Below are 17,504 nucleotides of genomic sequence, written 5' to 3'. Positions count from 1 at the left end.
GTTATAGCATTTAATTGAACAAAATTTCTTAAAGAAAGGCCTAACCACGTAAGACTCTTAAGACATACAAAAGACAAAAGAAGCCAAAGAAACATACCGGAACACCGCGCCAACTTATATGCTACATCCTTTCCCGTCTATTTTTAAATGTGCAGAACCCACATAATAATCGGATGCCTGATCATCGCAACTTAATAAAACCTCATGCTCTCCTATAAGCGCATCTTTTTAATAAGCAGCGTTATTATCAAAGTTACATTTTGCTTATCTCTCTCTTAATGTATTTTCGCAGGTGCTACAAAGCATTCACCGCTCCAAAGCCTGCAAAAAGGATCTTTGGCAGAAAATCAACACCGGCTTGAGCTTGTAAAGTGGCGGCGCGAGATAGCTGACCTATCCATAGTTACATAGCGAAGTATTTTTTTATCAAAACAGTCGCGTTTTTTGTCCTCAGGTCCTCGCTGAAACTGAAGGGTTTTTGCTTTTTTTCCGTTTGTTTTTGTCGATTTTAGTTGATTTCAATTTTGCGCGCGTGTTTTTATTTGCGACCTCACACTCGGATTTGTTTCTATTGATGTTGTTTTTTGTTTTAGAAATCGAAGCAACACAACAAACAGACAGCTTTCGCAAAAACAATATTTTAAGTCAAAAATAGGAAAAATGGTTTTGAGCTTTTTCGGCCCTAAAACAAATGTCGAGTACTAAGAACAAGTAAATAACGTTGTTTGCAAATTCACTTTTGACTTCCAAACTTGTAAAATACAATCTTTTCCATTTTAGTGGTGAATTTGTACGTAAGATCTTGACCTTACATTTGCGATAAATAACTTTTGGTGGTTTGTACGACGTTGTCATTCATCGTAGATTTGGATGGTCTTAATTCGGCCCTACGCGTTGTCGCAGTAACTATAAAGCTGAAAATAGAAAACACTTCTGGCAAAAACCTTGATAGGAAACACCTTTTCAGAAAATCAAAAGTTCTTTAATTGTGGCAGCCTAAATTAAATTACCAGTGCTTAAAAATTGTTTTACATCTTTGAATATCCCGGGCATATATTGTGCCGGAGATACCCGTTTTACTATTTTTGGAATATTACAACCGCTTTGGATGTGGTTGTTACGACTCAATCTATTTGTAGCGAAAGCGAAAGGAGAAATATATAGTTGATCAAAATATATGCACGTGAACGTTTGAACGTGTAGTAGTCAAAATGTTTTGTTTTTTTAATTGACGTGTGCAAAAAAAACTAAATATAAATAAATCGTTGTTGTTGTTGGTATTATTATTGTTGTTGTTGTTGCTGTTGTTGTTAGTGCCGCCGCTTTCTCGTTTTATTTCGGTTTGTATTTTTTTGTATGTGTACGTGGTTTTATATATGTCGTTTTTCGTGTAGACGTTCTTGCGAAGTATCTGTGGTGAACGTGCGCCACAGTTTTGTTGTCACCTCAGAATTGTAAACCAGATGTGCGTTTTGCTGCGGTGTCACATCCGCAAATGTGTGTAGTTTAATTTGCGCGCGGAAACACTGGCGTTAAGCCCATTTTATGCCTAAGCAATTTAATTCCTTGAATCTGCGACGGCAATTCCAATTAAGATTATAGGAGCAGACAAATAAATTAAAATATGTCAAACTGACAATCTCTCCCACCTTATACGATAAATTTTATTTCTTTTCAAACCTTGCGAAACTAAATTTGTTGTAAAATCAAAAAGTCCCTCAAGCCTTATTTTTTTATTTCACAAAATTTCCACTTACAAACCGTACTTTGAAAGTGATAATCGATCTTAGACAATTTGCAAACGGTTAGTAGTATCATGTTTTGAACATTGTTCTTGTTATTTGAAACCTTTACCAGATGATTTTTTACCTCTTGTTTTCCACATAGCCCTTTTTGCTAGGTAATTTTTGTTAGGGACAAGGGTAGGAGAGCAGGCCTATATTAACTTGAGGTATTCATAGGAAAACTTTTGTTATCACGTACGGGGTGGCTACAGTCGTATAACGTGGCAGTCTAATTGGAATTTTAACTGCAACCGTCGAAAGCCGTGTTTTGGCATGCATTTTAGCAAAAATCTTTCAAGTTTAAATTCAAACAGAGTCAGTTTTGGATCGAATGCACCAAACCCCACGCGTAGTCCTGTATTTATTGGACCAAGAAACACAGTGGGTTGGCAGTTGCAGCTCATTTCTACCTAAAAATACATTTGACTTTTTTAAGTCCCGTATACGCAGCTTATTTTGTCGGTAACGGTCTCGTTTGCCACTCTGTACAAAGTCAAGACATTTTCAATTATTAAACTTTCTGTGTTTCAGTGTGCGCGCGCGCGTGTGTGTGTGTTTGACTTCTACCTCCGGAAAATTTAACCGCCAAAAGGCCCCGGTTAAAATTCCAACTCTTCTTTCCTGAGCAAAGGCTCCCACTTCCTGGCTATGTTTGTTTATGTTGCTTCCATCTATTGCTACGGCCTGGTAACAATAACAAACCCGGCGTCGTTCGCCTTTATTCAGTTATATAGTATTTATTTGAGCTAGGCCGGTTTTGCGTGTTTTATTCTAAAAACGAAATGGACTTAAAGTTGTGCTCGTTTTACCGAAACCTGAATTTATCCTTGTTACGTGTAGAGAAACTGGTGCGTCTTTTTCGACTTCATTTTTCACACCAAAGTGTACTGCTTTCTTTGGTGCCTTTGTGTGGCAGTTTTCCAATTTCTTTTAGTCCGATTTGTTCTTGGAAGAAAAACGTTTTTCTGTTTCTGTTTCGTCAATAAATTGAATAACGAGATGATTTGGTCAAGACTCCTTATTTGCTGTATACGTTTTTTTTACATCACTCTCCGGCCTACCCTGTACTTCCGGTAGCATTACAAACGGCACTGTGCCTCAAGCAATTTTACTTTCGAATATAATGTTGAGCAACCAGTAAAACAGTGTGTAAATAATTAGAATTCATAGAAGAAATTAATCGAAGGAAGTTCCATAGCAAAACTTTATTGGCACGTGCATGGTGACTCCAGTCGTACCGTAACTGTTACGTCGGAATTGCAACTTAACCAACAAGAAAAGTCGTGTCCCTAACAGCTTATCAAAAAAAGTAAGTTTGGACTTTAAAAGAATCCTTGTTCAAATCGGGGACACTAAGCCCCAATGCTTGAGTCAATAACTTAATTAGTGCAATTAAGTTAATGTTTTCAAATGACCTGATATTACTCAAGGCTTTTAGGCAAAATGACTTAACTTAGACTGAAGTCCATCAAATTAGTTGGGTTGAAATGGAATTATTTTATTAAACATTTTTTTTTACAAATTTGGTTAACGATTTGCTTCCTATGTGTTGCGTTTTTGTTGCTTAGTTCAGAAGAGTTTACCAAATTTATTAGTTTGACAGTTCGGAAGTAACGGCTTCTGTAAGTGACTTCCGTTTATTGGCCGCCTTCATATTATATATTACTAGATGTGTTAGCTCAATCGTAATATGTGCATTGTTCACGTTATAAACTTTACCTAAAAAGGGTCAACAATTTTTTTTTTTTTTGCGTACCGATAATCAATAATTTAAATCATCAAGCGACCCATACATATATTAGGTTAAAAAGTGCACAACATTAAGGTCTACCATTCTGGTTTCGGTGGCGTCAGACATTCTTTGTTCTCCCCGCCCAAAAACCACTGCTTGAAAGAGGCGTAAACTTTAGTTTGGGGTTTTGTTCGAAGATCCCACAACTTATTGCAGAGCAGGTCGTAGTCAAAGTCTTGATCAACGAGGCTGGATTTACTCGGCCTCAACCGCCAGGCAAAGTACTCGGCGTATGCCGTTGTGTTCTTGTTCAAGTACATCAAGTGCTCGACCAACTGCATCGGACCGGCAAAGTCGTCCGTGTGTACAAAAGAGCCGCGCGGCAGCACTTTTGTGACGTCACTTTTCGGTGCGCCCAGGATTACGGGGACGGTCCCGCTTCTGATAGCGTTGTTCCACGACTTTTCGGTTATGTAGTCGCGGCAGTGGAAACCGTTTTCAAAGGCCAAGAAAAACTTGTAACCCGACGCCCTTTCTTTGAATTGGTCCTCGTACCAGGCGCCATCCCTGAAGCCATTGAAGCAGCCGCCTAGCTTTGTAATTTTAAGACCGTGACTTACCAGAGCAGCTACGTACTTCAAGCGGTAGGCTGGGCCCAGGTCTTCGGCGCACCTGGAAATAGCTGTAAGGGCGATACGAGATTTTGACTTTTTACCTAAAATGGATTTCACCACCTTGTCGCCGTAATACGGCCGCTGGTCCTCTCTGCCGAATATCCTGCCCTGAAATAAAAGTTTCAGGTTTAGTTTGGGTGTTAAAATTGGAATTGGTTTGTTCCCCTTTTAGTGTGATCAGTTTCTTAGTAGTTATAAAAAACAGCTTTAGTTTTAATGCAAGGCTATTATTAGCTTTTTAAACCATATACTGAATAATTTTATATTTAGCGTTTATATTGCAATCCAGCCTTGCATATAGCTCAAAATGGTACAAGGGCCAAAACAATCAAAAAAATATTTGGCGGGCCGTATAGTGAAGTTAATAACCATTGGAATGTACAACACTGTTATACATGAGAATCGGACATCGCAGAGTTACGACAAATAAAATTAATTACACTTATTTTCAGTGTTTGTGATAGATTTAACAACTCATAAAAACTGTTTTATCATAGCCCTTTGTTAATCTGGCTTTCCAATTAAAAGTAACCAAACCAGAACTACTCCTTTGCTATTGCAATGGTTTTAATGATCGCAGTTCTGTGATATTATTAACTATCTATCATGTGGAACCCCCAATAGTGCTCTGGTGTGGTAAAACTATACCACGCGCTAATCCACACCCTCTTTTTGGTTATTAAACTATCTTGAATATTATAAATGCGTCTTGCGAGCTGAAAAGCCTACCCACCTCTGGATTGCTTTATCACTATGTTTTTATTACCAATACGCTTATAATAACTTTAATTAAATACATGACCAAACATATGCGCATTGCTGTTTTAGCCAATCATTGCAACAATGTTTTCGCACAACACTTAAGCAATTAAGTACTTACTAAAATAGAAGTTAAAAGCGAAAACTCTTTTTACTTAGTGCACGCAGGCCGCCTTAAAAGATGGAGGCTGTCTGCCCAGGGCCGGATTAAGGGCAGGGCTGCGGAGTCGGTTAAAAAAAAACCGAGTCCGACTCCCGAGTCCCGAGTCCCGAGTCCGACTCCGGCCAAATGTAAGATTTTGTCGAGTCCCGAGTCCAGCTCTGACTCTACAGTAGGCCTACCATATGTCCTCTTTTAGGAGGATTTGTCCTCTTTTCTCAAGAAAACTGAATGATCCTCCGAGGACGCTTAAAAATGTCCAAATCTCCGCTTTTTTTTTTTTTTTTTTTGCGCTAGCTCTAAGTTAATATTTAATTTTTGCAATGATTCCAATGGCTTCGCTGTGTTGTACACCAGTCCTACAGCGCTGTACAAACTCTGTTTTTGCCAACTTTAACATTAAAACGGCAAAACGAATCTTTTCTACTTAGATGTAAACTTTTTTTAGCACAAAGTCTCTTTGAGTGTCATTGCATGTTTTTATAACATTGAAGGTATAACGGCCCTATTTAAAATTTTGCTAACTTACAGATAAACGATAAAATTCATCCACTTTTCGGGGGCAAGGCATGGGAAAATTACCACGGGGACACAACTGAAAAAGATTAAGAACCACTTGTCTATGGTTCTCAGCAGAAGCTTTCTTTAAACTTAGACAACAATAAAGCAAAATATAAGCTATACATTATAATGCTGAAAAATAAAACTCTGTTTACTGATGAGCTACGCCAGAGGTATCCGTGTTTCAGAAAAGGGCGTGTTAATTTCTAAGCTGAATGCAATACTTGGATATGGCACGTTTTCTCAAACGTAACAATTCTACTTTCGTTTTACTTGCAGGCAAGAAAATGTCCTCTTTTAAGGTGCTGAAAATATGGTAGCCCTACTCTACAGCCTGTATTTTACCCATTTACGCAACTAAATTAAGGTGGATTTTTTGCAATCCACTTATATTGATGTTATAATGAATACTCCGTCGAGTCCCGAGTCCCGAGTCCGACTCCGACTCCGACTCCGACTCCGCAGCCCTGATTAAGGGTAGGCCTACTATAGGCTTAAGGCTGTTTACTTGAGAAGGGCCTAATTTACTAGAGCAGGGCATAATTACGATAACTTTCATAAGCCACTCTAAGTTAGTGCTTCTCAACGTCCGGTCTACGTCAACTTTTTTTTTCATTTTTTTTTTAATTTTACTGGACCGTAAGCTAAAACGTTTGAGAACCGCTGCTCTAACTAACCTGGCAACTAATACACAAATCGATTGTCAAATTCAATGTTAATGCAACAATGTGCCACGTCGCCAAACCTAGTTCGCAAGAATTGCTTAATAATGGTGACAATAGACGCCAGTCACGCAGCAACTGTATTGAATTCCAACTATTGGATGTAATAAAACTTACTGAGAGCCGTGTTTTTTCAGTCTTAAGGCCATAAAAACAAAATTGGAAAATGAACTAAGATATATTGCTACATTTATTTTTGTCAATTCAGCTTATTTTATCAGGTGTTTCCAATGCTGATCTTACCTTTACCTAAATCTTGACAGAAAACATTAAGAACCTGCTTCCTTATTTGTTTGTTAAACAATACATACAGCGTCAAATCAAAATCTTACCTGAGCACCGTAAGGAAAATAAACGTCGGCATCACGATGATACGTCATAGTCCAGTTAAAATAATTCTTATCGACCTTTTGGTAATCCTTATGGCGAAAGGGCCACGTTGGTTCCTGGCACATAAACACGAAAACCTGTTCGGGACGTCTGCAAAAGAAGAGTGGCGTTATTTCGGTTCCCAAACTTTTCTAAACATTTTGCCTGGCGGACCCTTGGCAATTATGTTGATATTTTGCGGGACTATAAAATTCCAAGGGTCAGTTGACTCATGTTTCTTATAGTACACTAGTGCAGTGGTTTCCAACCTTTCTAAAAAGCGACCCCAATTTAAATAAAATGACATCTAAATTTACATTGCGACCCCATTTGTTTATATAGAAATAAAAAAAAATATATATTTATATTAATATAATGCTTGAACAAAGTAATCCGATCGAATATGCGTAAATTATACACATTTCCAAAGTACTGTAGCTACATATGTGCACCAAAATGATTTATTTTAGGCAGTTTTATTTAAATTATGAATTTGAATTTATCCTACAAACGAACACAAAAATTCCAATTTGTTTCAACACAAATTGCATTTAGTGTGATGGTTGCGCCTGTATGCGACGCCACTTTGCATAAGCATAATAGTCAGCTCTACTTCGAAGCGATTTCCGATGTTTTGTTTTTAATTTGCGTTGAATTTCGTTAAACAAGGCCATGTGGTTGAAAACGGAAAAAGTGGTTAGGTCTAACTCACAAAATTGAATAGAGTCGGGTAAGTTAATTGAATCAAAGTCCAAAAGTAAATATATTTTGCTGAAATATTTGTAACCTAGCAGCTCTTAATAGCTATAAAAACTCCAATTTTATGTAGAAGAAACAAAAGCTTTATTTTGCTCTGTACTCAGTCACGTTTATTAGTGTGACGTTCTTGTAAAGAAAACAAAATACATAAATCGTACTGAAACGGTAGAAATATGGTGATTTATAGCGATCCCAGACAAATTTTAGGCGACCCCACTTAGAGTTGCGACCACAGGTTGGGGACCACTGCACTAGTGCAGTCACGATTCTTTGTAATGTAACAACTTTCTAACTCAGTGGTTTTCAACCTTTTTCATACCGCGACCCATTTTAACAACCCAATGTAACTAACGACCCCCTTCCAAAAATTGATTCGGGAATAAACATTTGTGTATGCGCAGAAGGCAATAGCACAAAAAATATAATTAAAAATAACATAAATTATAATATCACTCTGTTAAAAAAAAAACTCATTTATCAAATTCATCACCAGCATCCAGGGGCGCCCGCAGAAAATTTTCCAGGGGGGGGGGCAATCAGGGGCGTAACCAGAAAATCAAAAAAGGGTCCTGAATTTTCAACTTAGGGAATTCCCCTATTTTTCCGCCTGATGTTAATGAATAATGCGTCATTAAAACAGTGAAAGTATGACGTCATAGAATGGTGATTGCAAGACGTGATAGAAAAAACCCAGAAACACCAAATACGTCCAGCAAAAGCGAGCACGTGCGTCGTCGACAATCCTGTCAGGCGCCAGCTGCGAAATCACGGTGTACAATCGTTAACTTTAGGCAAAAAAAACAAACCAAGACCTTAAAATATGTGTGTTTAATTGTGGTAGAATCATACATAATTCGACTATCAGCAGCGCAGTTTTCAAGTTCCATGAACGGAACTAGCGCTAAATTACAAGCAAGCCTTTCACCACGTGCAATACTAAACGAAGATCGTTTTGACCGGGTGTTATTATGCCACGATTGGCGCAACATCTAAGTCAGCTAAACTACAAGCTGTGGTTGAGGGGAAATAAGTCGTGTCCATTGCACACTTAGCACGTGGTCTTAGAGTATGCATAAAGATCATAATTTTGCGTTAACTATCATTACTTAAAAAAAATTTATACTTTAAAACGCGCACGACAGTCACCATTATACCTCCTTTTAAGAATCTGCTTCATTTAAACAAATGTCGATGTTACACCAACATCGGAAATTAGCGCAGAGACCGAACAGCGAGAAACATACTGCGTATAACGTTACTGCGTACAAAAAAAAATAAGGTTTGACTTAGCGTTGTCAATTGTCGAATACTTGCTAATCACTAATCAGTCAACCGAAACCAGCTCTTCTCAACCAGTGGGGGCCATAAGAACATTTGAGGTGGGCCACAGACCAATTTGAAAAGCTAGAGTTTTCATTTGGGTCATTATATTTCATTTTAAAGAAATAATGGTTTGGGAGGAATTAAAAAGAAATGTAATTTTTTTGTTCAGCCGCAAGTATCTCACTAATGCACGGTTGATTAAATAATCTGTTTTGAAATATGTTCTGCTGCGTTTTGTTCTAAACCTATTTAAAAGTTTTTTCTTTCATAAAAATTCTATTGGGCCACAGAATTTTTTTGCAAGGTAAATGGGCCACGAAAGAAAAAAGGTTGAGAACCACTGACCTAAACAAAACATATCGATCGAACAATGCAGATTTAAAACCGCGTTGAAGCTAACTAAATTTACGGCATAGCTGTTCAGTCAATTTGCAAAATTACGTCTATTTTTGTTAGTTAAAGGTGAAACCTTACGTAGAGAATATTCTTCTTTCGTAAACTAATCTCTAAGCCTATAAACAGATATATTTATCTCTCACACTTACCGAAGTTGTGCCTTCTAAAGTGCCATTTCCGTTTGCAGCTAACCTGCAGTCTGGTCCTATATGGTTTCCGGTGTTTGATCAGAGATATCACACCTAAAATAACCTGACCATTTTGTTTGTATTCCGGGCATAGTTCCCGATGTTTTCAAGGCCACGTGATGCCGTGAAGCCTTTTTACCTTACTGACGGCTGAGGTACCGTCACATGTCCATTTGGGTTACAAGCTTGCATAACTTTTTAGTTTAACCTTTACGCCAAGGTTAAACTGTCTGTCATTTAGGGATTACTTTTAAAATGGGCATGGCGTTAATTTTGTTTTCGAGTTTCAGAGTTTAGCACCTTTTACTTTCTTGATTTCGGTATACTAGAACGATAGATTCTAGGCATTTGACTGACGGTTTTTGTCTTTCTACATTAAAATTACGATTTTTACGGCTCTATTTCTGCATTGTAGGCTACATTTTTGTGCATTCGCATGTTGTTAATCGCCGGTGTAAGTATTTTTACACAGATCGTTCAGTTACAACGAATCAGCTCGATTACGGAGGGATTCTCGAACACTATAAGGAGCAATAAATATAAATCGCTCTTCTGGTGTAAATGAAGTATAAACCGACGTTTCGGCAGCAGATACCAGCTGACCTCATCACGGTTAATAATTAAACGAGAGTGCGTTAGCCATCTTATATACTGAGAAGTAAAAAAATGAAAAAAACGTAGATTAAAATTAATAATTCTAGACGTCGCTGAAGTATGCGATAAGCTGTGACGCGTCGGAGTCACCCGGTGCAGAACTGCGCCGTCGGACAACGGGCGTTTATCAGCCTATAAGGAGCAGTTAAGTTTCAGCTCTTTGGCTACCAACGCGCTTTGTACGAAGCGAGCTTTTTCATCGTTGGACAACAGTCATCTATGTTTCGGAGGTCGCCACCGTTCCTGACTTGTTCTACAAAGAGCCGATCGACAAGGAGGACATTCTTATCCAATGGAAAATATTTGACTTCCTGGAGGAAGAAGTCCAACATGGAGTCTCTCCGGACCTATTCTTTCAAAGACAAGGGGAGTGACATGTAGCGTTTGCGCTCCATATTGCTACCGAGTTGAAACTCCGGTCATTCTATTGAAACAGCCTGGTGGACTGTGTCGTCGCCTCGCCAGCCTGCTGTGTGTTTCCGAAATTTCCTGTTTTTTTGATGCGTCGCCGAACCGCATTGTCACGATATTTAATTACCGCCAGCTGGAATGCTGTATATAAATGATTTCATTTTATACCAAAAAACAGCAGTTCCACTGTTCACTTAGCTGGGGTCAGATCGCTACGTACCGTACACGGAGGTAAATTATTGTATGTATCGTAAGTACCTGTGTAAGTACTGTTTGTCGTTCGCTTGTTTATTTGCAATAAATATTCTTTCGTTGTGCTTAAACCCACACTAACATCTTGTCGGCTGTCTCAAGGCATACGCAGTTGTGAAGAAGTTGCATTACATACAAATATATTACGATACATACATTACTTGACAAAACCAAGACACAACAGAATAGAGCAGGGGTTCATTTATTAAAAAACGAAAGTAAGAAATTTAATCAGTTATTTATATTCAATGCGACGGCTGCCCTTGCTTTTTGGCAACGAGTTGATCAGTGTCTGGTAAAGTTGTATAATAATGCACAACGATTATCAGATTCAACACGAAGTCGGTTTAGTGCTTTAGGTTTGATAGTAAGCAATGCAGAGAAGCCGCATTTGCATAGGTCAGTTGAAGAAAACGGCACCAGAATATTCAAACTAAACTGTTCGCAGACATGGTACCTATATCTATGGCGTGACAACCGAAAAAGCTGATGAATTTAAACAGCAAATGACGTAACAACAAAGTAACTGAGAGATAACGGTGTAGCCAATAAACTAAGAAAAGTATCAATTAGGTAAGCATAACGTTACCGACACTAGACGATAAAAAATCAATAATCTATCTTCGAATTAGCAGTTGATCTGGACTTGGAAAATAGGCTACAAATACCTACAGCTGGCACACTTTTTCTGTCCCGTCAACTGATATTTTGATTGATAGCTCATTTACCCCCTAAAACGGGGAAATTTACCCACTGGTGAAAAAAGGCTGGAATAGAGACTATAGAGTAAGTGAAAACAAACTCGAGCATCTGAATTGTTACAAGAACTGTTCTTCAAATCAGTTTAGGAAAAAAAGATCGTCAGCTAAACTTTCGCTGATTACTTGGTTTACCTCACCTGAGAGAAGCGTCGGGGAGTAGTTCTTCGTGAAACACCTGGCTGAACCTGATCACCACGGCATCGCTTTCTCGTTGACGGGCAGAGTTCATTGTTGTAGCGCACTTTTTGCCCTTCAGAGTTGTTATGGAGGTGGGGTGAAACTTTGGTTCGGTGTAGGCGTAGGACAGGTATATCAGGGGGATTGGACGGGCTTTGGTCGCCATTTTGACCCAATGATTAGCCCTGACGGGATGCGTGATGTTTTGAACTACAAGTTGCAAACTGTAATGTTAATAGGAATCTGATTGGCTATAAACAGTTATATAGCCTATAGCCATTTGCAAAAATACAAACGCAAAGACCTTAAATGAAATAGATTTAGTCTTTAGTCTGGAGTAGACCGTATACTGAAACCTAATCAAAGTGATTTTATCGGACATTTAAAAAAAATGTTTTGCGGTAAATATAGGCCTAGTATATTAAGCTTTTTTGTTCTGACATAAAAATATCTTTTTGTCAAACTTACTTTTTTTTAACTACCATTTGTATGATTTATCGACAGTTTGTTTCCAACAGGAAACATTGCACGAGGTTTCAGCAAACCGTTATTAAGAACACGTGAGAGGTTAAATGCTGTGTTGCTTTACAACATTGTAAAACGCATTCTTTTTAATGTTTTTTTATTATAATACCTAGGCTAAAGGGTAATCTTCTTCAGGGCAACTAACCATCCGCTTGAAAAAAATATGTATATACATTCCAGGGTTGAGGAGTGCGTTAAAAACATCCCCCGACTATACAGCTTGAATTCCACCCATTTACGTTAATAAAATATAGTGGATCGCATTATTTCACATATAGGGGTGTCATAAAACTTAATCACCCTCTAATGCGTGGTTAAACAAATAATCCATCATGCTATTTCACCTTTTGTTTAGAACAGTCTGAACATAAGTTGCTAAAAGTCTGATTTTGATAAAACAATAGACCCACAGTAGTCATAAACAGCGCCAATTGTCAACAAGGGCGTGATTTGTATTCGCACTTACCTTATATTGTTTGGGGATTTGACTTTAGATATTGTATTCAAATTTTGGATGAGCGAAATGGAGTCATTAAATGAGTGTAAATGATGTAAAAAATCCTTTGTCTTCTTTGTATTTTTTACCGTCTTCCAGTGAAAGCTGTAAACACAGTTAATTAGTTTAGTATTACAGTGTTATAGTGTGATAAAAAATATCTACGTTTATATACAGAAAACATACGAAGGGCATTAAAATAGTTTTCCTTAGCAATGCAGATAGATTAGAAGCAATGACAACACTAACAGCAGGAAACATAAAGTTTTTTTTACTAGATTAATCGAATCAGTCGATCAATGAAAAATTTCATTGCAAGCAAGGCCTGGTTAGAAAGACTAGCCTGTTGCGAGGGTCAAACTGACGACCACGGCCATCCGGGACCGTAGTTTTACCAATTGAACTAGATTCACAGGCTCAGAAGGGATTATAAATCAAGAAAATCCTTTGCTTGCATAAAAATCCTATATTGAAAAACGACTTTAGGTGGACCAGACCATGGTTGTTGACAATAGAAAACGATAATACAAGTAGGCATATATCTAAGGCAGGGATGTCCAATCTGCGGCCCGCCTGATATTTACGTGCGGCCCACCACTAATTTTCACTTTCGTAGACTTATTAAAAACAGTTGTTTCGACCATCATCAAAACGTGAAGATCGCGCAGTATTTGATGTAGGCCTAATCTTGTGTTTTTTCTGGGACTATAATCGAGTCTAATGTCGCATTTCAACATCCATCGGACACTTTGTGCACCCATCATTGTTAAGCAAGATGTGTGTTTTTCTGAATGTGTGTTTTTGAGGAAATGTGTCAGCCCAAAACGTGACAACTCTAAGTTTTGCATATTGGCGCATAAGTTCACTCTCGAAGAGCGGGTGTTTATAAGTTAGTTGTTTTATGACGTCACGATATGACACAACTTATGACGTCACCCCTTTAATTTGAGAGGTTTGGCGGCCCATCGAAATTTTTAAAGTGCCAATGCGGCCCATTCTGCTTAACTGTTGGACATCCCTGATCTAAGGCAACTAAGATCGAAGAAGCTTGTTGTTGATAAATGTTGTTAAGGCCACAAAATGTGTTGTATCTCAATTGTTTTCCAACTTTGCAGTTTATGGTACCTCACATTTGTTATATGCGTTACCTTAATAACAATGGAGCAGCTGGGGAGCTAACAATTTCTCATGAATGGCTTAATTTTTTATAGTTTAATGCTTAAACCTTTCGATCACCAACCCAACCAAGGACAAATGTATACCAAGCAAGTTGTAAATTGTGTGAGTAAAAAATCTGGAATTGGCTTTTCAATTAGTTATTCCCAGACTTCATAAAATACAAACTGAAAATAATCCCTAGAGTGGATTTTATTAGACATAAAAGGTTGATAGAAATGATCTTACTTGGGTGTTGACAATTGGAGATGAAAGACCCAACAGTATACAATTGAAGACATAATGGCAACAGTCATGAAGATTCCGATCAGCTTGCATTTGGAAGTCATAGTCCAACGTTGATACCGGTACGTTATTTTCTGGGTCAGAAAAACTCAATTTTAATAATTAAATAGTTAAAAATGGTGAAAAGAGTTTTAAATCAAAAGCAGAAACTGTTACGAAGGATTTAGGTTTTGTATTATAATTAAAATCTGAGGCGCATTAGATTACTTGAAAGGCGTGAAAATGTCAACAAAACAGTAAACTACACTGGGTTATAGAAATGTCCGATATATTATCACCAGAGCCAAAAACATGAAAACCAAGTGCTGGGTGCTAATTCAAAACTCAACTGATATAGCCATTCGAACTAATACAGCTTTATAGCGGATACAGCCGATATGTCGAAACTAATACAGCTTTTTTTATTTTAAAAATGGTATGTAGAAAATAGTAGGCCTAACAGTCGAACGCAAGCAAGCTGCAGAGCGCTTAAGCAAATTTTGACCGATTAACATTACATTAAGTTTCCCGATTTTGATTATCAATGTTAAACTAAACTGGGTAGAATTTATAGCCACTTCGCGCTAAAGCTATATTAGACTAAAGCTAAGAATAATATTACTTGGGCTAGATTTTTCTCTCTGAAAAACTCTTGAATTTGCAAAAACTCCGGATGCACAGGATAATGGCATTGATTATATAGAACAGCACGCAGCTTTGATTTCGAATTAGGAATATCAACGATGCTTGTTTGAGCAAGTTTGTTGTCGGAAAACGGAGAGTAATATCTTAATTGTAGGTAGAAAAACATAATGTTAGGTTTGACCCATATCACAGCGTGTACGGAGCGTAAATATATGTTATTGGATAATAAGTTAGATTTTAATATTTTAATGTATTGCATTCTAAGATACATTCTTAGTTTAGTCAGCGGTTCGAAATTGTGTGCCGAGGCTTATTTGTAGGCGTTGATTCGTTTACTGTATTACTCATATTAAAAAAATATTGTGCACCATTTTCATCCGCACATTCATCCGCGTAAAATTTATTTCATCGTACCATCCCACGGTTGAAAAGTACTGTCCTATTCTATTCTGCTACCGAGCTATTTAAAGCTAACACTTGTCGCTTACCTAAAAAAAATTCTTCCGGCAACCCCAAGAACATTTTAAACTAGCAATTAGCCTTGCTTGTACGAAATCGTAAATTCAGTTGTGTAAACTGCAATGCATAACATAGAAAAAACATGAAACAAGATACAAATACCAGGTTGTTGCCAAACTAAGTTTGTCCATATATTAATTTTGATTCGACACAATCAACTCTTTTGCAACACAGTCCTCTTTATAAAACTGTTTTAGTTGGGTTTTACTACAAACGTGATCTGTTATCCAGTCTCCTGAAAAAACGACGCCGTACCACATAGCTATAGCAAGTTGACCCTTATCAAAACTTGTACAAATTAGGCACAAAGTCCCCGGAAAAGCGAATAAATTATAGTGGTTTACCGGACAAACGTTACCCGATATAAACGGCAAATTTGGATTCAAATCTAAGGATCCGATAATCCACATACTACACCTTCACAATGTAGATCTAAGACAGTGGTTCTCAAACTGGGATCCGCGAGACAATTTTTTTTTTCTACTTGGCAGTCTTCCACTGTGCAGCTGTAAAGAAGAGCTGAACAAACCGGACGTAGAAAGAACATTCGCGCTGAGCGCGAAAATTTTTCGCACTTTTACTTAAAATTGTCAAAATGTATTTAAAATAGACACGTGTCTAGTTTGTCAATGAGGAGGCGGACAGGACAAACAAGATTGGCGGGCAAAGAGTGCAGGACAAAAGAAAGAAAGCCAAACTCAGGCTCGACATTTTCGCGCAAAGTGACATTACGCTAGGCTAAACAGTGGTTCTCAACCTTTTATGGCTTGCGGCACCCCGCAGAAATAATGAATAGATTTTTGATTTTTCGTAGAGATTTTTTCGTAGGTAAATAACTAGGATGTCACATTTAACGGAACTGGAACAACATACATAAACTATACACAACGTAGGAAGTTTTAATTGGATTTATTCCACTCTAATCTTACACCAAAATTTTTAAGAGTTGAGCAAAAACAGATTCTTAAAGATTCTCAAATATCTCTTGGCATCCTTGGGCATTAGAAATGGCACCCCGGTTGGGAACCACTGCGCTAACCTAACTTAAGGGTTTAAACTTGTGTGGTTTGGCAACATGACAAACATGACAAACAAGCAACAACATGCTTATCTTAAAACGAAAGTTTAGGAGTTATAAAAGTAAACCTATGCGATTTGACTAGTTATAGCAAGCTTTAATAAAGAAGCCAGAAAAAAGCCGAAAAGCTAACAGAATTTTCTAACGCCAGTCGCCAGCCATGTTCAAAACGAGCCAAATTTGTATAATTTAGCGCCAAAAACCCAACCTGGCAACCATGTTGCAGGCAGATTTGGACAATTAGATAATTTTAGTTTTCTAATTCATTGAATTAGTACAAAATGCGGCTAATTTTAATTCTAATCTAATTTGTAAATTGTTGGGTGCTCTAATTCTAATCTAATTCGGATTTTACCAAAAATGCTACTTTGTCCAACGGCATTTTTAGTTTTTCTTTGTCCAATGGCATTTTTACGTGCCATATTCACAAGTAATGCATTCAGCTTCGAATTTCATACGTCCTTTTTTAAACAAGGATACTTCTGGCGTATAGCTCATCAGTAAACAGAGCTTCCCTCTTTGGCATTATAATTTATAGCTTATTTTGCTTTATGGTTATCTGAATTTAAAAAATAATAAAGAAAAATGAAAGCATCTGCTGAGAACCACCTGTATGCGATAGACCAGTGGTTCTTAACCTTTTTTCAGTCGTGCCCCTTTGCGAAACGCAATTCGGCATTTTCAATTAAATATCACTGAAACAACTTAAAAATAGTGAAGATTGTTTTCGGTCGCGCGAAGCGTGAAAAAAATTGATGCGAATTGGCGTTAAACTGTAAATTCACGAGGCTTTCCTCATTGGGCACACAACAAATTGCTCGTGCTCGAGCTGATTTTGACAAACGTGTTGTGAGGGCATTTTCTCGATAGTTGTAAGGCTGTGATGTCAAGCGCAAAAATTAAACACTGCATTATCGTGCCTCAAAAGATGTAACGACACACAATACAACAACAATATTGCAAAAACATAATCGATTTGCGCAAAAAAGTTTGAGTTCCCCTGTTGCTAGCCTGTTATATAAAATATGATTAAAATATAGTTCGAACGGTGGATGGCTTTTATCGTATATATCCATAATTTAGCAAATTGTAATTAAACAGGGCCGTTATACCTTAGAT

The 17,504-nt window shown here is 37.6% G+C and overlaps 2 protein-coding genes across 2 annotated transcripts in view; one reads left to right on the top strand and one right to left on the bottom strand.

Annotated features, from left to right (window-relative positions):
* Positions 1-1,113, top strand: part of LOC146145253 (zinc finger SWIM domain-containing protein 8-like) — a 33,745-nt gene extending 32,632 nt beyond the window's left edge. Inside the window, exon 37 of the mRNA XM_083389386.1 lies at positions 293-1,113. Coding sequence (XP_083245512.1) covers positions 293-370 — 78 coding nt within the window. The 3' untranslated portion in view covers positions 371-1,113. The remainder of the gene's footprint in view (positions 1-292) is intronic.
* A 2,498-nt stretch (positions 1,114-3,611) lies between these two features.
* Positions 3,612-11,848, bottom strand: LOC146145252 (4-galactosyl-N-acetylglucosaminide 3-alpha-L-fucosyltransferase FUT6-like). The gene is made up of 3 exons (XM_083390523.1): positions 11,643-11,848; positions 6,725-6,872; positions 3,612-4,298 (listed from the first exon to the last, which is right to left on the bottom strand). Exons 1-3 carry the CDS (start codon positions 11,846-11,848, stop codon positions 3,612-3,614), a joined length of 1,041 nt encoding a protein of 346 aa, XP_083246649.1.
* Between the last annotated feature and the right edge of the window lie 5,656 nt (positions 11,849-17,504).

This window comes from Ascidiella aspersa, chromosome 5 (genome assembly GCF_963924565.1).
Source record: "Ascidiella aspersa chromosome 5, kaAscAspe10.2, whole genome shotgun sequence".
Lineage (NCBI taxonomy): Eukaryota > Metazoa > Chordata > Ascidiacea > Phlebobranchia > Ascidiidae > Ascidiella > Ascidiella aspersa.
Note: the sequence above shows the minus strand (reverse complement) of the source record. Positions and strands in the feature narration are given on the sequence as shown.

What these genes read in the sequence shown, in the direction of transcription:
- LOC146145252 (XM_083390523.1), bottom strand. Translation starts at nt 11,848, where the DNA reads ATGGCGACCAAAGCCCGTCCAATCCCCCTGATATACCTGTCCTACGCC. An exon ending in CTCCCCGACGCTTCTCTCAG is followed by an intron (nt 6,873 to 11,642) that starts GTGAGGTAAACC and finishes CTTCTTTTGCAG; the next exon opens with ACGTCCCGAACAGGTTTTCG. An exon ending in ATTTTCCTTACGGTGCTCAG is followed by an intron (nt 4,299 to 6,724) that starts GTAAGATTTTGA and finishes CTTTTATTTCAG; the next exon opens with GGCAGGATATTCGGCAGAGA.